The sequence below is a fragment of the Balaenoptera musculus genome, chromosome 11, assembly GCF_009873245.2.
Source record: "Balaenoptera musculus isolate JJ_BM4_2016_0621 chromosome 11, mBalMus1.pri.v3, whole genome shotgun sequence".
Lineage (NCBI taxonomy): Eukaryota > Metazoa > Chordata > Mammalia > Artiodactyla > Balaenopteridae > Balaenoptera > Balaenoptera musculus.
This window is the reverse complement of record NC_045795.1, coordinates 66622999-66649297: the sequence shown is the minus strand read 5'-3', so window position 1 is coordinate 66649297 and position 26299 is coordinate 66622999. Positions and strand designations below refer to the sequence as shown.

Genomic DNA, 26299 nt, shown 5'->3' with positions numbered 1-26299 from the left:
TTCATTTATTGAACTTTCTTATAAAATTTAGCTTGAAGAAAAAGGACTCTTCCACACACAAATGTTAAATAAGAAAGTTTACAAACCTCTGGTCTAGTAGAAAAACAAGAGCAGTCAGAATCTACATTCATGCAGCCCTGGCCTATAGTCTTGCCTATGTGCAGCAGCTGTAGTTGCCTTCACCACCACAGCTTTCCTAGAAGCACATACTGGGAGCCACTGGTGACAAGGAAAACCCACATGCCCTCATCAGTGAGTATATCATTTTACTCCTATACCAAAGTGAAGCACAGTGCTTTAATTTTGGGGGGAGCGGGGTGGGATAGTCAAGACTAGAGGCACTGTGGAACATACAAATTAACTGCTTTCTTTTTGTACTCTGTTATAACTTCCATTTAAAATCTTCCCACATGTAGCACGCAATTGGAAAAGTAAAAGTTATTTTCAAATCTTAAGTAAAACAACAACAACAACCCATAAAGCAGTCTTAACACAGAAAGTTCCCATGTGCAACATGAAAGTATCCCAAGATTTATTTTCTCTCTGCTCCACCTAGAAGATAATCACAGAGAAAAGTCAGGGCTCCCTAAAATTCCAAGTTGGCTACAAAGGTCTTCTCACCCTTTTAGAGCCTTGCTGACATCTAGAGGAAGAGAAGCCTAGAATGTCTCCTTGATTTCTCCCTCCCTTTCAAGGGGAAAAACACTACTGCAGTTGCTCATGCTTAAGGGTCTCATTGCTCTTTCAAGACACACAGTCTACTGCATGTCAGCCCCTTTCTGTGGCTTCTCCTCCAATCCAAGTTAAAGAGGAATGATAGAGTCAGGCCAACTTTCCCTTTCGTCCAGAATATGCTCTTCCTTTTACAGGGCTAGGCGGACAATGAGGGCTGGGGCTGCCCTCAAACAGGACAACATTAGCCTATTTCCTTGTGAGCCCTCTCTATCCCACATGCAGGAAAGCAGAGCCCAGGGCTTCCTGCATTCAAGAGCTGGGTCGCTTTGCTGAATTTGCCTTGTTCTATGTTTCTCCTATGTGTTTCCTCTGGCATTGAATAGATGCATCCTTTGCTTTCCCTGAGGTGGTGATGGCCAAGACTGAGTTTTGAGCTTCCATGTGGAAATAGGCACAGGGACAAAAGAGGCCACATGTGACTTCAGGGTACACTGGTATTTGAAGCAAAACTCTCAGCTAAATAAGAGGAGGTTACTTTATCTTGTTTTGCCTCCTCCGTGCATCTATCTTCTCTGAAGTCCAGAGATGCCTACGATCTAGGACACACCATTCTAATACAGAGTCTCAACCTCACCAGAGCTTCTAATAACTTTTACCTGATCTGCTTGCCTTCTCTCATATCATATAAGGAAAAGAAGACATCGGTATCTTCCCCAATGGTATTGTAGGTGAAACTCTTCAGACTGAGGAAGAAGTGATGTGGCACTGGTATCCGACAGGTTTCCCCATGTCGTGGGCGCATTGTATCTACCTAATGAGGAAGGCAAAAAACAGTGATTGCTAATATTGTAGTTATTCATTATACTGATCATAAGTAAAATTAAAACTAAATGACTAACTCCTCATACTGCTGAAGGGGATCATTTAAGAGAAAGGGAGATTGAAAGTGTTTTCTTTGCTAGTAGCAGATGTTGCGTCAATATGCTTGATTTGAGGTAGGCAAATATGCAGCTGGGAAAAGTAAACAGAGTGAAGGAGATATGGGAACAGTAATTCCAACTTATAAGTGAACTCAAAATCTCCACCAGGTCACAAACATCTAAATTCTCCAGAGAACCATTTTCAAAGTCACTTCTTGGAGATGCTGTCATGACCCTGATGCACTTGGTTTATACTGTTAGATAGTAATAGCTACCATTCTAAATACCGTTTTTATTTTCTCAGACTGATTCATTTTAGTCTCTCGGTCTACTCTGTTTCAACTGTGCTTGTGTAAATTTGCACAGAGGAGTGGAGAGTAGCCAAGTCCGCTTGGAGGTCAGGGCTCCTTAGGTCACAATCAAGAAGTCAGTGGTTAAAAATAAATAAATAAATAAAAATAAAAGATTATCAAAAAGAAAAAAAAGAAGTCAGTAATTTCTTGGTGCATCCCTATTTTATAATCACATAAAAGAAAGAACTGAGGGAAAAGATAGGGAGGCCTGGTTAAGTTGCTTACCTGAGATGTGCTTTGCTGTACGCTCTGCCGGCTAGATAAATGCTATGGAAAGAAAGAAAAACTCAATCAATTGGGAAGGAAACTAACTTTTACCAGGAACCTTCTATACGCTAGGCATTCTGATATATATTTTACATATATGATCTCATTTAATTCTAATAACCTTGTTAGACAAATGTTATTTGTATTTGACAGAGCCAACTAAGGTTTAGTGTAAGGAAGTGAAATGCTGAAGGTCCCACACAGCAAGAAGGTGGCAAAATCTGGATTCAAACCCAGGCCTTTCTACCTTAGAGTACCAGCCAAGTCACAGGTGGGTGCTTGCTACTGGATTTTTGCTTTGCCACTGTCCTCTCCACACAATGTATCACATCCTGCACTGCGTGACACAGCTTCCTCAGGCTCTCCACACTGGAGAAGGTATAGCCTTTAACCACAAGTGGCTCCTTCCCAAACATCTCTCCATGCTGTTCCTTTGCTGCTGGCTAAAGTTAGAAGAAGCAGATTCCAATCCCAGCTGCATGCAAATGGGTTGTGAAACTCCAGACAAATTGCTTACTCTCTCCAAGGGACATTTTCCCTCAACTATAAAAATGAAATACAAGTTTTTGTTGTCTTCCTCACAAGGTTAATGCAAGGTTCAAACAACATAATGGGAAGCAGCAAGACATAGTAGTTAGGGACCTAAGTGCAAAATTTTAAACCTTGACTCTCACTTTCCTCATCTGTAAAGTGAGGATAACATTTCATGCTGAACTTCATAGGGTTTTGTGCAGATTAACCCAGCATAGTACACACTATAAGTGGTTGATCATTGTTATCTATAATTAGTATTCTTATTATTATTGCTGTTCTATTTTTATAATTAGTTATTAAAGAAAAGTCAGTCACATTTAGAAGTAAACCCCGGCCAGGAAGAAAGGTGTGTTCACCATTCTTCAAGTCCCTGGTCTTAGGAGACTTGAAAATGAGAGTTTCTATCCTGCCTCCTTTGACCCCTACAGGTTGTGAGAGACAGCTCTCATTTGGTGAACTGTTCCACATCACATGGCTAATAAGACTGGCTGCTGAGTAGAATGGTTTCATTCTTTTAACAAGTATTCACATTTAACCCTAAATAAAACTGAAGTACAATTAAATATTAATTTAAATGCATCTCACTAGCTATATTAGTTAATTATTAAATATTCATGTGCATTATTAGCTATATTAGCTAATTATTATTGACTATTAATGTTCATCCATGGGAATATATGTTCCCATGATACATATTAAATATAATTAAAACAGGTCTCCACCAGCTGGGGAAACCATCACATAGAAGGCTTATGTACAACAGAAAACTTCATATATAAAATAGTTCACACAAAAAAAAGCTTTAAAAAAATCAGGCTTTCAAAAAAAAAAAAAAAAGCAAGCTTTCTATGGTTTACTGACCCATATCCCACTGGGAAGGTTACTGGCCTACAACTCTTTCCATTGTTTTATTTTTAGGGGCTATACTAAGGCATTCTTCTCAAGTGAATTTACTGACTAACTCTTAAAAATGACTACCAATCATAAACATTAATGTTCAATTATAACTATATATGGGTGTTTACAGCTAATTTCAGTGTAAATCATCCCGGCTGACAATAAAAGACATCATTCTAGACTTCAGAGGCATCAAATTTGGGGAGAACTTGGGTCCTCCCTGCTGGCGCAGTGGTTATGAATCCGCATGGCAATGCAGGGGACACGGGTTCGATCCCTGGTCCAGGAAGATCCTACATTCTGCGGAGCAACTAAGCCTGTGTGCCACAACTACTGAGCCTGCGCTCTACAGCCCGAGAGCCACAACTACTGAGCCAGCGTGCTGCAACTACTGAAGCCCGTGCGCCTAGAGCCCGTGTTCTGCAACAAGAGAAGCCACCGCAATGAGAAGCCCGTGCACCGCAATGAAGAGTAGCCCCCGCTGAGAAGCCCGTGCACCGCAACGAAGAGTAGCCCTCGCTCGCTGCAACTAGAGAAAGCCTGCGGGCAGCAAAGAAGATCCAACGCAATCAAAAAAATAAATTTAAAAAAAAAATTGGGGGAGAACTCTTCAACCTAGTCTGAAAGCACCCCACATGGGTAGCCAGAGAATGGCATCAGAACTGGCATTTTGGAATGTACAAATGTACATTTCCACCAAAAGTGCATAAGAGTTCTCTTTTCTCCATATCCTTGCGAGCATTTATTTAATGATAAGCAAATAGGTGTGAAGTAATATCTAACAGGTGTGAGGTAGCATGGCATTGTGGTTTTGATTTGCATTTCCCTGATGATTAGTGATTATCAAACACCTTTTCATGTATGTATGACTTCTTTGGAAAAAAGTCACATCTTTTTCTCATTTAAAAACTCAGAATAATTGATTTTTTGCTACTGAGTTTTAAGAGTTCCTTACATATTTTGGATATTAACCCTTTATCATATATAAGGTTTGCAAACATTTTCTCCTATTCTGCAGGTTGAATTTTCATTTGGTTGATTGTATATTTTGCTGTACAGAAACTTTTCTGTTTGATATAGTCCCACTTGCTGATTTTTGCTTTTGTTGCTTGTGCTCTTTGACGTCATATCCAAAAGATCACTGCCAACACCAACATCAAGCAGCTTTTCCCTTATGTTTCCTTATAGGAGATTTACGGTTTCAGGTCTAACATTTAAGTCCTTAATCCATTTGGAGTTAATATTTGTGCGTGGCATAAAACAGGAGTACAGTTTCGTTCTTCTGCATATCCAGTTTTCCCAACATTTATTGAAGAGACTATCCTTTCCCCAGTGAATATTACTGGTTCCCTTGTTAAAATATTACTTGACTGTATATGTGTGGGTTTATTACTGGGATTTTGATTCTGTCCCATTGGTCTACGTGTCTGTTTTTATGCCAGTACAACATTCACTGTTTTGAATTACTACAGATTTATAATATAGTTCAAAATCAGGAAGTGTGATGCTTCCAGGCTTTTTTCCTTCTCAAGATTGCTTTGGCTATTCAGAGTCCATTGTGGTTCCATACAAATTTTAGGATTGTTTTTTCTATTTCTGTGGAAAACACCACTGGAATTTTTATAGGGATTGCATTGAATCTATAGATGGCTTTGGGTAGGGTGCATATTTTAATAATATTAACTCTTCCAATTCTTGAGCATGGGATATCTTTCCATTTATTTTTGTCTTCTTTAATTTCATCAATATCTTACAGTTTTCAGTATACAGATCCTTTACTTACTTAGTGAAAGTTATTCCTAAGTATTTTATTGTTTTTTATGCTATTGTAAATAGGATTGTTTGCTTTATTTTTTTTTCAGATAGTTCATAGGGTATTCTGATTTTTGTAATTGATTTATGTATGTTGATTTTGTATCCTGAAACTTTATTGAATTTTTTTATTCTAACAGTTTTTTGGTGGAGTCTTCAAAATTTTCTATGTATAAGATCATGTCATCTGCAAGTAGTGACAGTTTCTTTCTTTCTTTCCCATTTGGATGCCTTTTCTTTCTTCTTCTTGCCTAACTGCTCTATTGTTCTGGCTAGGGCTTCCAGTACTATGGGGCTTTTTTTGTTTTTTGTTGTTGTTGTTGGTTTTTCTGGCTGCGTTGGGTGTTTGTTGCTGTGTGCGGGCTTTCTCCAGTTGTGGCGAGCGGGGGCTACTCTTCATTGCGGTGCACGGGCTTCTCATTGTGGTGGCTTCTCTTGTTGCGGACCATGGGCTCTAGGCACGTGGACTTTAGTAGTTGCAGCACATGGGCTCAGTAGTTGCAGTGCATGGGCTCTAGGGCGTGTGGGCTTCAGTAGTTGTGGCACGCAGGCTGAGTAGCTGTGGCTCACGGGCTCTAGAGTGCAGGTTCAGTAGTTGTGGCGCATGGGCTTAATTGCTCTGCAGCGCATGGGACCTTCCCGGGCCAGGGATCGAATCCACTGGCAGGTGGATTCTTAACCATGGCGCCACCAGGGAAGTCCCTCCAGTACTATGTTGAATAGGAATGGTGAGAGTGGGCACCCTTGTCTTGTTCTTGATCTTAGAGAAAAAGCTTTCAACCTTTCATTGTTGAGTATGATGTTAGCTGTGGGCTTCTCATATATGGCTTCATTATATTGAGGTGTGCTTCTTCTATGCCCACTTTCTTGAGAGTTTTTATTATAAAGGATGTTGAAATTTTGTCAATTGCTCTTTCTGCATCTATTGAGATGATCTTATGATTTTTTAACTGAACTACAGTTGATTCACAATGTTGTGTTGGTTTCAGGCATATAGCAAAGTGAGTCAGTTTATATATATATATATATATATACACACACACACACATATATGTGTATATATAATGTTTTACAGATTCTTTTCCATTATAGGTTTTGATCATACGATTTTTATCCTTTATTTTGTTAATGTGGCACATTACATTGATTGATTTGCAGATGCTGAACCATTCTGGCATTCCTGAAATAAATCCCACTTGATCATGTGCTGTTAATGTGCTGTTGAATTTGGTTTGCTAGCATTTTGTTGAGAATTTTTGTATCTACATTCATCTGGGATATTGGCCTTCTTTTCTTGGAGTGTCCTTATCTGGCTTTGGTATCAGGGTAATGATGGCCTTGTAAAATAAGTTTGAAGAGTGTTTCCTCCTATTCGAATTTTTTGTTAGAGTTTCAGAAGGATTGGCATTCATTCTTCTTAAATGTTTGATAAAATTCACCCATGAAGCCATCTGGTCCTGGGCTTTTCTTTGTTAGGAAGTTTTTGATTACTGATTCAATCTCCTTACTTGTTACTGGTCTGTTCAGTTTTCCTATTTCTTCATAATTTAGTCTTGGTAGGTTGTATGTTTCTATTTAGGGTGTACAATTTGTTGGCATATAATTGTTCATAGCAGTCTCTTACGATCATTTGTATTTCTGTTTATCAGCTGTCTCTTCTTTCATTTATAATTTTATTTACTTGACTTCTCTTTTTTCTTGCTAAATCTAGCTAAATATTTGCCAACTAGTCTTTTCAAAAAAAAAAACCCAACTCTTAGCTTCATTGATCTTTTCTATTGTTTTTCTGTTCTTTATTCCATTTATTTTTGCCCTGATCTTTGTTACCTCCTTCCTTCTGCTGACTTTGGGAATAGTTTGCTCTTTTCCTAGTTCTACGAAGTATAAAGTTCGGTTATTTGAGATCTTTTTTTCTTAACGGAGGCATTTTTCACTATAAACTTGCCTCTTAGATTTGCTTTCACTGCATCCCTAAGTTTTAGCATGTTGTGTTTCCATTTTTGCTTGTCTCAGGACATATTTTTTAATTTCCCTTTTGATTTCTTCTTTGACTCATTGGTTGTTCAGGATTTTGTTGCTTAACTGCAACATATTTGTGGATTTTCCAGTTTTCTTCCTGTTATTGAATTCTAGTTTCAAATCACTGTAGTCAGAAAAGATATTTCATATGATTTCTATCTTCTTATATTTGTTAAGACTTATTTTGTGGCCTAACATGTGATCTATTCTGGAGATTGTTCCATGTGCACTTGAGAAGAATGTGTATCCTGCTGCTATTGGACAGAATATTCTTAATATTCCAAATATGACTGTTAGGTCCATTTGGTACTAAGTGTAGTTCAAGTCCAACGTGTCCTCATTGATTTTCTGTCTGAATGATCTATCACTTGTTGAAAGTGGGGTACTAAAGAATCTAATATTGTTGTATTCTTGTCTATTTCTCGCTTCAGTTCTGTTAATATTTGCTCTATAGATTCAGGTGCTCTGAAGTTGGGTGCATATATATTTACAGTTGTTATATGCTCTTGATGAATGACCCCTCTATCATTATATAATCACCTTCTTTGTTTCTTGTTACAGTTTTTTAATTAAAGCCTATTTTGGGACTTCCTTTGTGGCGCAGGGGTTAAGAATCCGCCTGCTTATGCAGGGGACACGGGTTTGAGCCCTGGTCCGGGAAGATCCCACATGCCACAGAGCAACTAAGCCCATGCGCCACAACTACTGAGCCTGCGCTCTACAGCCTGTGAGCCACAACTCCTGAGCCCACATGCCACAGCTACTGAAGCCCACGTGCCTAGAGCCCATGCTCCACAACAAAAAGAAGCCACCACAATGAGAAGCCCATGCACCACAACGAAGAGTAGCCCCCACTCGCCGCAACTAGAGAAAGCCCGTGCACAGCAATGAAGACCCAACACAGCCAAAAATAAATAAATAAATAAATTTATTTATTTTTTAAAAATAGCCTATTTTGTCTGATATAAAAATAGCTACTGCTGCCATCTTTTGGTTGCCATTTGGATGGATTATCTTTTTCTGTTTCTTGCTTTCAGCCTATGCATGTTCTCAACACTGAAGTAAGTCTGTTAATAAACAGAATATTCTTGGTTTTTTTTTTAAAATCCATTTGGCCACTCTATGTCTTTTGATTGAGAATTTAATCCATTTACATTTAAGTAAAGTAATTATAGATAGGTAAGAAATTTCTATTGCTATTTTAAAAATTGTTTTCTAGCTCATTTTGTAGTTCCTTTCCTCTTCTCTTGCTGTCTTTCTTTGTGAACTGATGATTTTCCATAGTAGTGTGTTTTGATTCACTTCTCCTTATCTTGTATGTATCTACCGTAGGTTTTTGCTTTCTGGTTACGTAAGACTTACATAAAACATCTTATAGATAAAGCTATTACAACTTAACTTCAATCCCATACAAAATCTCTACCCTTTTACTCACTTCCCACCACTTTATGTTTTTGATATCACAGTTTACACCTTTTTATACTGTGTATCCATTAACAAATTATTGTAATTATAGTTATTTTTAACTTTTCTGTCTTTTCACCTTTATACTAGAGTAATATACCACCATATTACAGTATTGGAGTATTCTGAATTTGACTATATACTTAAGTGTTTTATATCTTCATGGTTTTTTTAAAATTTATTTTATTTATTTTATTTTTGGCAGCGTTGGGTCTCATTGCTGCTTGTTTGTTTTTATATATAGTAGTGTGTATCTGTTAATCCCAAACTTCTAATTTACCTCCCCCCCTTTCCCCTTTGGTAACCATAAGTTTGTTTTCTATGTTTGTCAGTCTATTTCTGTTTTGTAAATAAGTTAACTTGTATCATTTTTTTAGATTCCACATATAAGTGATATCATATGGTATTTTTCTCTGTCTTTGATTTTTGATAGTTTTATTATAATGTCGTGGAGAACATCTCTGTGGGTTCAAATTGTTTGGGAACCTATGAGCTTCATGAACTTGATGTTCAAATCTCTCTCCCCAGATTTGGCAAGTTCTCAGGCATTACTTTAAGTAAGCTTTCTGCCCCTTTCTGCTCTCCTCTCTTCTGGTTCTCTAATAATGTATAGATTGATTTTCTTAATGGTAACTTTAAATATCATAGCGTTTCTTCATTCTTTTTACTTTTTGCTCCTTTGACTGGAAAATTCTGATATATCTGTCTCTAAGTTCACTAATTCTCTCTCTCTTTTTTTTTTTTTTTTTGGCTCCACTGGACCGCCAGGGAATTCCAGGTACTCTTTGTTTTTTGGGTTTTTAAAATCTTTTTTGGCTGCATTGGGTCTTCGTTGCTGCACACGGGCTTTCTCTAGTTGTGGCAAGCGGGGGCTGCTCTTCGTTGTGGTACACGGGCTTCTCACTGTGGTGGCTTCTCTTGTTGTGGAGCACGGGCTCTAGGCACGTGGGCTTCAGTAGTTGCGGCACGCAGTCTCAGTAGTTGTGGCTCATGGGCTCTAGAGCACAGGCTCAGCAGTTGTGGCACACGGGCTTAGTTGCTCCGCAGCACGTGGGAACTTCCCAGACCAGGGCTCACACCCGTGTCCCCTGCGTTGGCAGTCGGATTCTTAACCACTGCACCACCAGGGAAGTCCCAAAGTTCACTAATTCTTTCTTCTGCTTGGTCCAGTCTAATATTGAAGCTCTCCACTGAATTCTTCAGTTCAGTCACTGTAATCTTCAGCTCCAAAATTCGTTTGGTTCTCTTTTATGTTTTCTATGTTTTTGTTGAACTTCTCATTTTGGTCTTGTTTTATTTACCTGATTTTGTTGAACTGTTTACTGGTGTTCTCTTGTAGCTCTCTGAGCATCTTTAAAATAACTACTTTGAATTCTCTGTCAGGCAATTTGTACATCTCCATTTCTTTAGGGTCAGTTACTGAAAATTTACTGTGTTCCTTTGGTGGTGTCATGTTTCTCTGATTTTTTGTGATCCCTGTAGCCTTTCATAGTTGTCTGCACATTTGAAGAGCCGTTATCTCTTCAAGACTTTATGGACTGACTTTGGTAAGGAAAGACCTTCACCTATGGATGTGAGGATGCTAGAGCATGCTATGACTCTGGGTCTAATGGTGCAGGGTGCCCAGGTTAGGGCATATCGTAGCTCTGGGCTCAGGGTGCAGGTCTCATTGGCTGAGGCCACATAGGTCCACAATATCAACAATTCTGTGAATCTTAGGGAAAGCTGTGGAGGGTCCACAGTAGCTGCAAGGGATGTTGGGGTCCTCAGTGGCTCTTCCAGGTCCAGTGGCTAGGGACCAGGGCAGGCAGCAGTGGTGGCCAGAGTCAGAAGTGTGTACACACATGGCTTCAGGGTCCAGCTTCAGGTGCCTGCATAGTGGGAGGGGGAAGCTGCAGACACACACATAATAGCAAGGGCTGGGACTAGCAGAAAGGGCTGGTGCCAACTGCAGACTGACGAGCAACTGAAGGGACCCTAGCTGTTGGCACATATTCATGAGGTTGTAGAGGCTAGCCATGAGCACATGCATGGCAGTGGAGGCAGGGATGGGAGTTGGGCTGGCAGTGTGCAGGTGCACAGCTGCAGGGGTTACCTTTAGGTGAGCCTAGGGTTGCAGGCCAGTGACAAGTCAAGGCTGGATATGGGCCACAAGCAGCTGTGGGGGCCTTGGCTGTTGGCATACACTCCTGTGGCTACAGGGGCTTGCCGTGGTTGTATGCATGGCAGTGGAGGCCTGTGTTGGGAGTCAGGCTGGTGGCATGCAGGTACACAGCTGCAGAGGCTAGACATGAGCACACACAAAGCAGTGGGGGTCAGCTGTAGGGGTCTAGACTGGTGTCTTACATGCACACAACCACAGAGGCCAGGGCTGCTACATAACTCGTGCTCTGTCAAGAGATGTGGAGGGAGCTGGGGGACTCAGGTGGCTGGCATCTGTGAATGCAGATACCTGTGGGGTGAAAACCTGAGTGGCAAAATCTGCAGGGGTTCTGTGGTGGTTACTGGTTTCTTCAGTGGTGAAATATGCTAGGGTCCTCTGTGGAGCAGTCTGCTGGGGTCCATTATGAGGTCCCCAGTAATAAAAGCTGAGGGGTTCTGCAGTGTCCACAAGGGTTGTTGAGGTCCACAGCAGCAAAGGCTGCTGGGATTCTAGGCAGAGCAGGCCACTGTGAGCCATGGTTGCTCCCAATGCATGACTGATACTGGCAGCCTCTGTCTGCCCTACTTCCTTGTTCCTAGCCATGTCTAGATGTCTCAGTAGTTATACCAAGTTTATTCCAGTTATCGCAATTGTAATTTTCTAGAGCTTCTGGGGTTGCTTCTTAGATTGCTCCACTCTGCTTCCTGGCTGTCTCATTTCTCTTTGCAGACAGCAATCACCATTTTCTTCCACTGAGTTGTCTGTTTTTTCCAAGTTTCTTTCATAAGTATTTCTTTTGGTCTTTAAGTTTCATGTGGGAGGTTTCTTCCAATGGCTGTTGATGCTTGGCTGTCTGGAATTGCTGTGTAGGACCTGCTGACCACTGGGTTTCACTGTATGGAGGTTTGTGGAAAGCAGTGGTCATCTTATCCAACAGCTTTTAATACCATATATACTCTGATGACTCCAAAATTGTTATATCTTAACTTCACTTCTGAACTCCAGACTTTCAACATCTTAGTCTGGAGGTCTAGAAGACATTTAAACCTTGAAAGGAAAACCCAGAAATATTGATCCCCACTGCTCTACTCTCAAAACTTCTCCCACAGTGTTTCCTATTCCATTTCCACCCAGGTCAAAGTTGGGCAGGTCAAAACATAGGAGTCATTCTTCTCTGACCTTTCTCTTTTTTGTGTACACACACACCTATTCAATCTATCAACAACTCTGACTGGATCTATCTTCAACACATATTCAGAATCCAACAACTTACCACTTCCACTGTTCCAACTCTATCTAGCTCAAGATACTGAAATCAAAATCTTTTGTTTGAATGACCACTCCCTGTTTCCATTCTTGCTCCACTCCAGTCCTTCTGCACACATCAGCTGGAGGAGTCCTTTTAAAATGTAAGCCAAATCATGTAATTCCCCTGCTCAAGTACCTTCACAGGCCTTCTGTCACACTTAGAATAAAATGCAAAATCCTTACCAAAAATATCATCCTCCAAGCCACCATTCTCACAGGAGTTCTTAGCTTCAAACTGTCATTCTTCCTTCACTTTCCATATCTAATTGATCATCAAAATTCATCATTTTTACTTATTAACATCTACATTTTCTATTGCATTTTTTCTCCATTCCTATTGCTGCCTAGCCATTATTTCTTGCCTGAATCACTTCCGTGGCCTCTTTCCTCCCTGATTCCAGTCTTCTGCATTTTATACTCTCTCAGCATTTAAAACCCACATCCAATCATGTCACTCCATGGTTCTATCAGACTAGCAGTTCTACCAATTTGGGGTTTACAAAGCTCTTTGTGATCTGGCTCTTGCCTCCTTCTTGGCCTTATCTCCCAATTGCTAACACATACTTACATGCCAAAGTTACCAAGTATCTTATAGTTTCCTGGAATTACTACTTCCCTATGCTTTGTGTCATTTTGGAATGTCTTTCCTTATGGCTTGTCTTCCTGATGAAGCCCTGAGCATCTCTCAAGACTCACCTTAAGCATTACTTGCCTCTGGAAGCTTTCATTGATTTCTCAAAGCCCCAGGAAATCAGCTACTCCCTCTAACAGCATCAGTGTATATCTTAATTATGACATGCAGCTCATAAACATTCTTGTTTGTGGTCTATTTGATCCCACTAGAGTAGTTTCTAAACATGGGGACCATGCATGGGGTTCAGAGGCAACTATCAATTCCCTAAAATTGAGTATAAAATTTGTATGCAAAATCATACTTGCATCGTCCTGGGGAGAAATTTTATCGATCCTCCATAATCTAGAAAGAGTTAGAAGCCAATACCCTGGATGGTGATATTCTTTTTTTTTTTTTTTTTTCTTAATTTTATTTTTATTTTTGGCTGCGTTTGGGTCTTTGTCGCTGTGTGCGGGCTTTCTCTGGTTGCGGCGAGTGGGGGCTACTCTTCATTGCGGTGCGCGGGCTTCTCATTGCAGTGGCTTCTCTTGTTGCGGAGCACAGGCTCTAGGTGCACGGGCTTCAGTAGTTGTGGCACGTGGGCTCAGTAGTTGTGGCTCACGGGCTCTAGAGCGCAGACTCAGTAGTTGTGGCACACGGGCTTAGTTGCTCCACGGCATGTGGGATCTTCCCGGACCAGGGCTCGAACCCGTGTCCCCTGCATTGGCAGGTGGATTCTTAACCACTGCGCCATAGATGGTGATATTCTTAAAGGAAGGAGTAAGTCTCGTTCATCTTTAATTTCTATATCTCACACATATCACTTCACACAGAGCATAGTTAAGGCAACTGAACACAAATGCTTTTGTATACTTGTAAATATACATAAGCAAATATACAGAAGCAATTGATATGTTATTTGTATATTATTTAGGCAAATTTCCTATGGTTCTTGACCAGGCAACATACTTTGCATCCTCTATGTTTCCTAAAAATATTTCATTTTCTTAAAGAGAAATTTGTAATTCTTTCTAAAACTTGTAATTCTCACCAATATACACTCCTTGAATATATACTCCTCAAAGTAAGGTTTTACCCAGTCCTTTAGTCTAAGCTTAATAGTCACCTAAGGTTTTTGATGTTTATTTGTTTTACTTTAAAATTTTGTACCTTTTAGTTACTTCTTCTCATTCACCCTGCAAAATGTAATCTTGGTTATCAGTCAACTCAATACACTTTTATAATAACCAACAGACAGTTAAGGATTTATCTTAGAAATACTGGTACACTGATAAACAACAAGGCCCTACTGTATAACACAGGGAACTATATTCAATATCTTGTAATAAACTCTAATGGAAAAGAATCTGAAAAAGAATACACACACACACACACACACACACACACATAACTGAACCACTTTGCTATACACCAGAAACTAACACAACATTGTAAATCAACTATAGTTCAATAAAAAAAGTTTTAAGAAAGAAATGCTGGTACATTATTTCCAGGGTTAATCATTACATTAATTAATAACTGGCTCTTTTCAGCTTCAACTACCTTCTCTTCTTAAGAGGTGGAGAGAGACAAAATTTTAGTAACTGCTGCAGGCTGAAGGAGCTCTGTTCACCAGCAAAACCAACTGAGAAATGATTGCTAGACATTACAGTAGGTCCAACAGCCCTACATAGTAATTCCATTTAGAGAGCAAGTGTGATAGGTACTGTCCAGATAAGGAAGAGCCCTTAAATACATTGAAACAAAGGAATGATTTTAGCAATATTGTTTCATAATGTAATTAGGGATAATAAGAGAGAAAAAAATTAAGTGTGCAGGAGCAAGCTGCCCTGTGTAATATTTCTTACCATTTTATAGAGATCTGAGACACTAATCTGGTCCGCATCCACTACTTCAAAGTCCTTTCGAGGCACCAGGTCCAGGCCCAAATGCCTAGTAAAGAGAAAGACCACATTCAGCATGCCATGTCCTCAAACTACTCATCTCTCTTTATGTGCCTGGGAGCCCATGCCAACCATGACCTTATGGACAGAAGTTCAGACACTGCCTCCGCAGGGACATGCCTTTATCCAGTAACCTAACTGTGTTCACCTTTAGGTAAATAAATGAGGCTAGGAATTTTAAGACTGTGACAATTTTCGTCATCAAGCAGTTCCCCCTGTGACGGTAAAAAGGATTCATTCAGTATCACATTTATAACAGATTGCTTGAGTTCACTAAGGATGGATTTTCTTAGATCATTAATAAGTTGTGTTTATTTTTTGATATCCCCCATCCTGCAAGTATGCACAGGCTCAGCCATGCATTACTTTCATTAGGATAAAAAAAATTATTCAGTGTCCAAGTAGATTTGTAATTCAAAGTCAAACACATAAAAATCACCTCCTGGGAATTCCAGGAGGTCCACTGGTTAGGATTCTGCGCTTTTACTGCCATGGGCATGGGTTCAATCCCTGGCTGGGAAACGAAGATACTGCAAGGCACAGCCAAAAAAAAAAAAAAAAAAATCACCTCCTAAAGGTATTAAACTCAAAGAAATGTATGTTTTGGTTGAGTTTTATCTCATTTTCAATTTAATTAATACTGACACTGGGTTATAGTGAAGACCTCGCCACACATTAGCCAATACCTTAAGACACTTTAGATGGAAGTTTAACCAGGGAGCACGATTAATAAAGAAAACAATACTTAGAAGATCTGGTATAACTTGGGCAGGAAGGAATAAGTGATAATGATTAATAGTTGATTGGGAGGCAGTATGAGACAGTGGAAATAACTCTGGAAAGGCAGAACTCTTGGGTTCAAATATGATACATAATTTATATTCAATACATGTTACGCCCTTTCTCACTCTCTAGAACAACAGCTCTAAATCTGGAGTCAGTGGAATTAGGGGTTGTGGACCCCTGTAACTATGTATAAAAGTATGTGCATATGTTCATATATGCATTTTCTCTGAGGAGAGGGCCTATAACTCTAATCAGGGTTTCAGAGCTGCTCTGTGACCACCCTACTCTAAAACGAGTGTTATGAATTATTGCACCTGGCAAAAGTATGCCATAGATGATGGAAGGATAAGTATATATATTTTTTTCTTCACCTAGATTATGAACTACATTTAGAATATGCTAGCAAAACTAATTCCCTAGGCTCTTTCTGTACATAAAACTCCCACTTATTTAAAATAAGCCACATATACATCCAAAATGCAGAATTATTTTATTTACAATTTAACCATATTTTATAGGAAACGATATGAAGAGGTTAAATGGTAATAAGACTGATAAAATAAAAATGGGGAATCAAACCTACATGAAGAGCTATAAGCGAACACACTAATCACACAGACTAATATGATTACTATGATTAAGAATTAAAATTTAGATGTGTACTTTTTAGCAGGCAAAAAAAAAGGAGAAACCTATTTTTCTATTAAAGGATAAAAACCCATATTTTTCTATTACCTATTACTATAACTTGTATTATTCTATAATAGAGAAATATGAGTTTTTAAAGAAGAAACAATTTTTTGGTATTAAATGCAGAAGAAAAAAAAACCCTTGTAGTTTTGCATGATGAGAAGATCAGTAATACACGGTTGTCCTTAACTACAATAGTTCACAGCTTAATGGTAAAACCATGCCATCAAATCTGATTACTGACATTAATGCACTTAAATCTGTAAGGTTTTATTTCCTGTCTTCATACATCAAAGAAGTACTCCATTCAATCACCTCTTATTAATTATTCTTAATTTCCCTGAAATAATTTCAGGCCTCTGGCTTCTAATACTTATAGCATGTAAAGGCAGTAGTATCATGGAGAGCAAGATATAGCTGAAGCACATCCTTTCCACCTCTCTCATCTTAAAAAGCAATTTACATCTGAAAGACAATTTTGCAGTTTTGATCTCAAATATTTAGAATACTTTTACATGCATGTGGAAAAACAGTGGAAAGATCACACAAATGGTATTAGTATTTGTAGAAGGAAAGTGAAATTAAACAATTTATCAATTTAAGATATTTTACAAATTTTCTGTAGTCATGCTGTTGAAAATTCTTTAAATACAAAAATGAAGAGATAAAATTTCAAACATATTCTTTAACCACTGATGGTCACAACATATATGAGGTAGTCTAAATATTACAATTAATTAACAAAAAGAAGACTGTACAAATAATCCAATCAAAATAGATGTTTTCAGTACAACAGCTTAAGAAAAAATCCAGATGGCTCTAAGTCAGTAAGGCCAGGGTTGAGAGTATATGCTCTGTAGTAGTGCACTACACGCAGTGATGGGGCTTGTCTGGAGAATGGCATCTATGCAAACTCTACCTTGGCACTATGCCACCCTTAGCCTGCTTGTCCATTCAATTATCCACCCATATACCCATCCACTCACCCCAAAGACACTCTCTGAGGATCTATCATGTACCACCAATGGTACTGGATATAGGAAATAGAGCAGTTTTGAGTCAAGCAAATGTTCATATTCCTCATGCTAATTCTCCCAAGAGCAAAGTGTTTTCCCTCTCCTAGAAGTTGTTAGAACACAGTACCTTTTAGTTTCTTGATTTCGTTACCTTAGGAAATAAGAAAATGATTAACAGGAGATCTAATAAAACCGAAGATTGATTTCCTTCTACTAAGATCATCTTCAATGGAGGAAGAGTAGTTTCCAAAAGCTAAATTGAAGGACTGTCCTCATTGGAAGAAAGCAGAGGTGCTGCACAATGAGAAACAACACATGTTCACTAAAATTTCACTCTGTAAAAGAGGTTCCTGGCTATTTCTTCCTATGGCATATTCTAAGAACAGTGAACAGTAAGTGCAGGGAATGGTCAACTTAGTCTCTTTACTGTCACAGCAAAGGAAGGCAGTGCATCAGAGTAGTTAGGAGCATGGGCTCTGATGTCAGATTGCCTAGTTTGTATCTTGGCTCTCCCACCAAGCAATACTGTCTTCTCTACTGTCACAGGCTATTGTAAGGATTAATCCATGTAAAGCACTCAGTACACTGCCAGGCATTGTGAACTGCTTCTGCTGTTATCATTATGTGTTACATCGTTAGCTAAAATATGACTTAAAGTACAAGGATTGTGATTAAAGAGAATTGTGTCTGAAAAAAGACTCCTAAACAAGCAGGAGGCATACAACTACATATACATCTACATACAGATGTAGTACAGAGCTGAGTTTTTAAAATGGTCTTACCAACTGCTTAGGTGAATAGTCTTCACAAAAATAGTCTTCTCTCACCTCTTGTCACTAATCACTCATTCATTCATTCCAATAATTCAATAAATATTAGCACCTACTCTATGCTAGGCTCATGATGAACTCAGGGACACAGCAGTGAATAAAAGACATATTTCTGCTCCTGCATTCTTTTAGGTGCACCACTCTAAAGACCGTGAATCTCTCTCTATCAAATTCTTTGAATTTTACATGTCTTTTGAATGTTCCATATTCTATTCTATTTTCTATTGTATCTTTTTCTTCTGGGTTTCCTCATCTGAACCACAGAACATAGGAAATAACTTGAAGCTAATTAATTATATACGATGGATGTTTTAAGGCATTTAAGATCTAGTTCTCCCCCAGAATCAGTTGAAAAAGGCTAGAGATACTAAGATTTTCTATGGGCAGTGCCCTTTTCTAATACTTATGAGAGCATATAGATATAATTATACTAATGAAAGCATGGTATATTTATATAGTAATAAAATAGAAGATATAACTAATAATAGCTACCTTTTACTGAACATTTACTTGGAATAGGCATTTTATGTATATCCCCTCTAAGCACTATGGGAAGTACACAGTATTAGACCCATTTTATAATTGAGGAAACTGAAGCCCAGAGAGGTTACTAAGTAGCCTTTTAAAGGAGTACAGTTGAGCATGTCTCAAGCTAGGTCTGTCTTACTCTGAACCCATGATATTTCCACTATACCTGCCACCTTTCTACTAATAACCATGAAGTTAAATACTAATGGCTATAAGTGATTGTAATCAATTTGGTCATAATAGTTCGAGGAATAATTTTGTGTCAATACATCAATCCAGAAGGAAACAAACATAGACTGATGAATGAGTAGCCAACAGGCATAAGAAAAACCCACCTTGTTACTTAGATACATTCATGTAGTGCCTATCAAGTGCAGGCACTGTGCTAAGTGCAGGGTATGCTGATGAGCAAAACAGATGCACAAAGAATGAGTGTGTGTGTGTAAGTTAATCATTTGAACATGGTAACTTGAGAGAAGAATTTTGACACATGCATAGTTTAAACATAGTTATCTCAGACTTAAGTATGGCAAGAAACTGATTGATGGGTACAACACCTTATATCAGAAGAACTCTAAGAAGGCATTGGAAGCTTCTGCTAATTTCAGATATCCTGAAGCTGGAAAATATCACTATGTCCTTAAAGAGAAAGTACTGAACCATAAACTTTTCTGAGTCCTAGCTAAAAATTTACTCAGAGGAAACTCGCTGGGGTTGGGGGCGCGGGGGTGGTGGTGGTGGCAGTATTCTCTGCATAGTATAACTCAAACTACTGCTTGTGTTGCTTCCTCCAAGAGCAATTCCCTTGGTAAGGAACATAAACTAAGCAGGAAGAAAGGGACATGGGTAGGTTAGGATCTTTGAAAACCTGAGAGAAGGTACAAAAGAGAAGCGAGGGAGGGAAATAATTTGATAGAGAGGGAGAGAAAGAATAACTAGAAAGTATACATTTATTGGTGATTTGTCTTAAATGATGAGACTTCACAATAAAAAGATACCAATTTTTTCATTTGATACTTGAAATCTGTAGAAACATTATTCTAATTCAACAAAAGCTTATAAAATGTTTACATTTTAATCAAATTGTACTTTCTACCTAAAGAAGAAATAGAAAAATCCTATAAATTATTCTAAGAGTAAAGTATTTCTTACTTAGGTATTTTTCTATGGCAAAGATCAATTAGGCTGTGTCAGTCCTGGGTTAACGCAACTTTTAACTCAGCTATGCTATATTTACTGTAGTGATGATAGTAGAGACTGAGAAGAAACTTTTCTCTATATCTTTATGGAAGGTGTCAAAAATATTAAATTAACACATTAAAGTTACATTGCTAGACAAATTATTTTAAGTTTCCCTTGGAGAGGATGTAATTAACTGACTTAATCTTTGAATAGGAGACTTGAGCAGAGATAATGGCTAGTTAATTTGAATACAACCTTGTTTTATGCCCTTCCTGTATTTTAGAACACAATATTATAAATGCTGATTTCTACCTAATACAATTTTAATAATTTTCACTTATGGAATGAGTGTGCACATAGGCAAAGAGGCCAACAAGTATAAGCCACGTAAATTTAATGCCAGAATCCTCAAATTTTCAGCCAAATAAATAAAAATTCCTAATCTCAGGAAAAAAAATTAAAATAGTTGTTATGTAGATGTGGAGGGCTCTGCATTTAACTTAAACTCTAAATACAAGAGTATAGTACCAGTTTCGTTTTTATCCTTGAAAGTTCTAACTCAGTGTTAAAGCAGATATATATATTATGAGACATGTGGTATAGATAACAGAACAAAGATCAAATAACCCACAGACTAGAGATACTGACAATAATTTTCCTGGTTTTAAGACTCACACTTAAAAATGATCATAAAGATAGTAAGGTCCTACATAAACTATATGGGCTTTGGCATCAGTTCTGGGTACAAACACCAGTTGTACCACTCACTATGCAACACTGGAAAAAGTTCTTCTGAGCCTTTTTATGAGTTTCTTCATTAGGTAAAACGGAGCTCTTGTCTTGGAAAAGCATAATCGCATTTCATTATAACAGTGCAGATAAGTTAGACCATGCACTTGCCACAGTGATACAGGTAGATGTACTCAATAAACTATTAATAGCTGTTATTAACAGTGTCTGAAATAGGTTTTGAAAAGGCAGAGCTATAAAGTTTAAGAGTCTAAAGAAAAAGGCATAAAGTTTAAAATTATATACGATTAATATTTAATTACATCAATTACAACGTAAAAATACATTCAGAAAATATTGATTGTGCACCCAAAACATGCCAGCATATGCTAAGCTTATCAATATTTTATGGCATTTATAAAAGTGTCGTGGAACAAGAAGAGTGGAATTATGAGGGCATACAATGGGAAGAATGGATACGGTTATCAGTGCTCAGCTGTTGCATGGAGCAGTCTCCTATATCTAACCTATTGGTACGAAATGACTTTATTTTTGCAGTACACCATCGTTTCTTTCAAATTAAGAAGGAATGTTTTTAAAAGGGTCACTTCGAGTGAGAACCAGAGAGAACTGTCCTATTGGTTTGGGAGGCAATACATCTTTTTCTTTTAGTAACAGTAGACCTACAAAGTTCTCATTTAAGTTTTTAAGTGACTGTATTTTCCACTGGGGGTAAAGGGGAAAATGGAAAGAAGAAGAACTGGGGAAAGAAAGAAGTGGAAGGGGAGGGAGAAAGGAGAGAAGAAGATACAGAAGCACCAGGAGAGGAGGATCAGGGTTTCGAGAAAGGAGGGAGAAGGGAAAAAAGTGGGGTGGGGGGAGAAATGGAACTATGTTTCTGGTTTATATTGTTTATCAAAATGAACATATAAATACTCCCCCTACACACACACAAGCACATAACAGACTTTGTTGAGAAAAAGTTATTAATGAAGGTGAACAACTCTGTACTTTACTGACAGGTATTTATAATGTTCTCTGCCTTTTTCAGATATAATTTGAACTTGTTTCCAAGCTATCATCTTTAAGTTTTCAGATTTGACTGCAAAATCTGATTGGTCTCTTTTCTAACTTTCATCATAAAGAGGTATTGATATTTCTAAAATATTTCTCTTGTTCATTTACTGGTATGTATAGTGCAGTTAAACTGCAACATAATGATTTATACAACTATTAGTGTCATCAGTTCAAGAGTAACAATTTGCTTGGCACATAGTGATGCTATGTTTGCAAATTACTACCATTATTGATTTTTTAAAATAAATACAGTGATACCATATAGTACTGTTTGAAGCTGAGGAGACAGGATCAGTAGCTATACTGTAAGTTAACATACTACATTTTGCTAAGATTTTACTGCCCAAAGTTAGATTTAAAGAACACTGTCTGATCTATCGTACATCTGAATTCATGTTATATCATACAAGGAGTCTGTGGTGTATGCCAAGCAATCCTATTAACAGTCAAGAGAGGTTGTAATTTAATGAAACAAACAGGGATAGGATGGTGTCACTTCAAAAGGTCACAAATAACTAATGTAGAGTTGTTCTTTTTTCTTTTCTACTGAACATTACCACTCTGTTCACTGTTTACTAGATCCCGTGTTTCCTCTTTCCTGATTTACTCTTCTATTTCTGGAAGAACACATTCTCAAGTCTCTTCTTAAGAAAGGAGCCATGACAGGTAACTTCTGCATCCTTGAATACTTTAAAAGGGCTTTATTTGGCCCTTACACTTGATTATATAGTTTGGTTGTTTATAAAATTCTGGCTGGCAAATCATTTCCCAACAGAAATTTGAAGATATTACTTCATTATATTCTAGCATCCAGTGTTACTGATTAAAACTTTTGAGGCTGGTGTGAATCTTATTCTTTTGTAAGAAGACCTGTTTTTCTGTCTGATAACCTTTTAACATTTTCTCTTCAGCCCCAAATATTGAAATATCTTAATGTGCCTCACTGTAGGTTTTGGTTTTTCTTCTCCATTCATTATACTAGGTATTTGACAGACTCTTCCAATCCTAAGTCACCTGCTCTTTGGCTCTAGGAAATTCTCTTCTATAATTTCTTTAGAATTTCCTCTTTATTGCCTTTGTTCTTTTCCTGGAAATATAATGTCTGATGTTGGATTCCCTAGATTGAATCTCTGTATTGTTGTTTTTTCCTCAACCATTTCCCATCTTTTTGTTTTATTTTCCTAGAGATGACATAAAATTATCTTCCTGTTCTCTTCCTAAATTCTTTTTTGAAATCCTATTCTCCATTCCTTTTTCGTAGCATTTTATAATGCATAATGAATCTTCTTGATTCTCTTGGAGGATACTCAGAGATTTTTAAAGTTCTTTACTAATCTCTAGCTCTCTCTAGGGCCAGGTATTTTGTTTATCCTGGTCTCCCTCTCTTCCCTGTGAAAGGATTTCTTCAAATACCTGGTAATACTTGATTGTCCATTCAAATTTAAAAGGCACTAGAAATGTGATGAGTTTTTTGTACATGGGTGGGTGGCTAGCAAGCTTCTCTTTCTGGTAAGTGGAAGGGATTTGTTCATTACACTTTGAAACCCTTAAATGCCTCAATATGGAGGGCTTTGCAATAAAGTCCCAGTTCAAACTTTTGTTGCCCAGTTTCCCCCTAGGCAATTGGTCTTTGTATTTGTCTATCTGAAAGGGAAACACCTGGCTGCCAGGCTTGCTACTCATGGTGGTGAATTATTACTTTACATACTTTTAAGTACTTCCTTTTTTTAAGCTCCAGGGCACACTCCCTTTCTTCCATGATTCTAGCAGCTGCAAGGCAGACCAGCTCCTTCATTAGCTGAAGTTTCCTCAATACATTACAGGCTTCTTCTTCTGTTACTAATCCTCCATCTACTTTTCAGCTTCTAGAAATGGGTTCACATATCCCATTTATTGCTGTGCTCCTCCCACTCTTTTTATTTTTTATCATTTCAATGATGTCTTGAGGGGGAGAGGAGCTAAAGACTTGTTCTAAAATATACTTAAGGTAAATGTATATCTTAAATAGGAAGCAACCTAGTCACTTCAAAGTTCAGTGGACCCGATTTTAAGAGAATGAGGCAAAAGCATTTGAGAATTATATCAATTATTAAATCTAGGAAGAAATAAAATCTGAGTACTATCTACTCCAGCTTCCCATGACAAAGTCTTATAATTGTACTTGTATGGCAATAGTAAATAGTCATACCCACTGCATAAATACAGGACTATTTCTGAATGATGAATTAGTTAACAATATTCTGATGTACAGATGTAGACAGTTCCCATTTGTAGTATATGCTTATTCGGATTCATTATATGGCTATAAAATGTAAAGGACACCAAATTCACATGAAATTCAAAGGTACTAAGAGATGAAACAAAAGAGTATTCTGATTACTGAGGTTTAGAATCAAGGAATTTGAGATGGAAGAAACCCCAGAGGCTAATGTAATCCAATTATTTAATTTTCTGGAAGTGAAAACAGAGGCTGAGAGAGTTTCAATGAGTAGAACCAGTGAGTGTCCTTTGCTATAAACTGAAAAAAACGACTACTCATTGTAAAAATGATCAAAGCTTAGTGGAGAATACAACAATGTCTTTAATCCCTAAAGATAAGCTTTGATCAGGTACAACTCTATGAGGACTGAGTTATCATAAATGAAACTGAGAGATGCCCAAATGACATTCATACTTACTCATTGCCCCAGTCCAGGCGCACGGTGATGTGCCGCTTAACCTCCCGCACCTGATCCTGAGTCAGGTGACCAGACAGGAGCTGCCTTCGAAGGTCAATAAGTTCATTCATCACATGGCGTAGCTTGTAGAAAAGATCTACTTTATGTTTCTGAAAGGGCATTTTTGGTGTTGGGTGAAATAAAAAAGGGATATGGAAAGGGAATGAAAAAAAAAAGAGAAATAGTTAAACTATGAAAAGTGCTCATTTCTCTGAACCTCTAAAAAAAGGCAATGTAAAGAGAGGCTTATTTAAGAATCTTAAACCAAAGTCCTTAGTTCCTACTGTCTAACAATCTCTATAAAGTGACATCTAACAACATAATTGATCTGGCTCATGCAAAGTACCATTTGTCTATCTCTACTCTATACTGGACTATTAATTTTCCAGTAACTTAGTAAACTTAATCAGAACCAAAAGAAACACAGGAGCCTAGAGTGGTTTTCTCTGACAGAAGTTACTATGTATGACAAAGATTTCAACCATCCAGCAACATCTCCAGTTTCTCCAGGAAGGATACTCAAGTTGGGGTAGGGAGAGAGAGAATCACTTGCCCTATTTTAAAGAACTGTTTCAACATAAAGCTACAGTCTCTGGAGTGAGATTCATTCCAGGTTTCCAGGCCTCATCTAGCTTTAATTAGCTTTTGAAAACAGTATGTGTCCCTAGTGTCATAGAGTTCTACTCTTTTCAGTTCAATAAAAAGTGTCACCTTTATAAGAGTTAAACGGAAACAGCTTAATGAACTTAATTATGGACATCACAGTGGTTTTAACAAGTAAAAAATGTAAATGCCATGACAGTCGATGCTTAACAAAAATAAGCATCTTTACTTAAGAATACAGGTTTAAGAACTAAAGTTCTATTTGCTCACAAGTGAAATCTTGATTTTGGAATCTTTCAGTTTCTGTTTTTATTATAGAGAAGCACAATTTTATATGATAATTAAAATTCTTGGAATATAACTAATCTATAAAGAATGCTTTTAAAGACAGATCAATCTCTACCATAGTGTTAGTAAAATCTCTATCTAGGATTTCCCCTAAAAAGACACTTGTCAAAATAAGCTGGATTCAAGTGACTGTAAATAAAATTATAATTATAAAGTAAATTACAAATCAGTAGAATCAGCTAATGTTTTTAAGTGGCTCTGAGCTTATGATTAAAATGTTTGGAACATCATACTACTTAGAAATCATCTAATGGAGCACTAGAGCATTAGATTTTTAAAGGTCCATTTAAAGAGAAATTATTTTTAACTAGAAGACATTAGAAATCACGCACTCTAACTACATCAAGCTGTTCTTTCTTCACTCAATGAACATATGAAGAAAAGTTAAGCACCTTGATGGTACACAATGCTGGCAGATGGGCAGAACTCGAATGCTTGCCAGCTCAAATGCAACAAAGCCTAAGCAAATTACATCTGCAAAATTGAGATCTTGAGATAAGCAATAAAGGCAATGTGGTGTTTGTTTCCAGCACATTCATTTCTTTATGATAAATCAGGGTCACCTGTCTAAGTTTAAAATAGAAAGTTAGGATTATTATTTTCCCATCAAGCCATACACAACAATCCACTACATACATATACAAGCATTGACTTATTCATTCAATTAACAAATGCTTATGGAGCACCTGCTGAGTGTTATTACTTTGTTGTGATCAAAAGTCCCTACTCTCATGGTGCTTTCATTCTAGAGAGCAGAGACAGACCATACGCAAATACATAATGGTGGTGAAAATTCTAAGAAGAAAAATTAAAGCAGAATAGAG

General features: G+C 37.7%; 1 protein-coding gene across 4 annotated transcripts in view; it reads right to left on the bottom strand.

Annotated features, from left to right (window-relative positions):
- DOCK3 (dedicator of cytokinesis 3) overlaps positions 1 to 26299 on the bottom strand; it is a 385395-nt gene that overhangs the window by 169734 nt on the left and 189362 nt on the right. For all 4 annotated transcript variants that reach the window (XM_036869659.1, XM_036869661.1, XM_036869660.1 and 1 more), the window contains exons 6-9: positions 24486 to 24634; positions 14874 to 14958; positions 2174 to 2215; positions 1332 to 1486 (exon numbers count right to left, since the gene is read on the bottom strand). In XM_036869659.1, coding sequence (XP_036725554.1) covers positions 1332 to 1486; positions 2174 to 2215; positions 14874 to 14958; positions 24486 to 24634 — 431 coding nt within the window. The remainder of the gene's footprint in view (positions 1 to 1331; positions 1487 to 2173; positions 2216 to 14873; positions 14959 to 24485; positions 24635 to 26299) is intronic.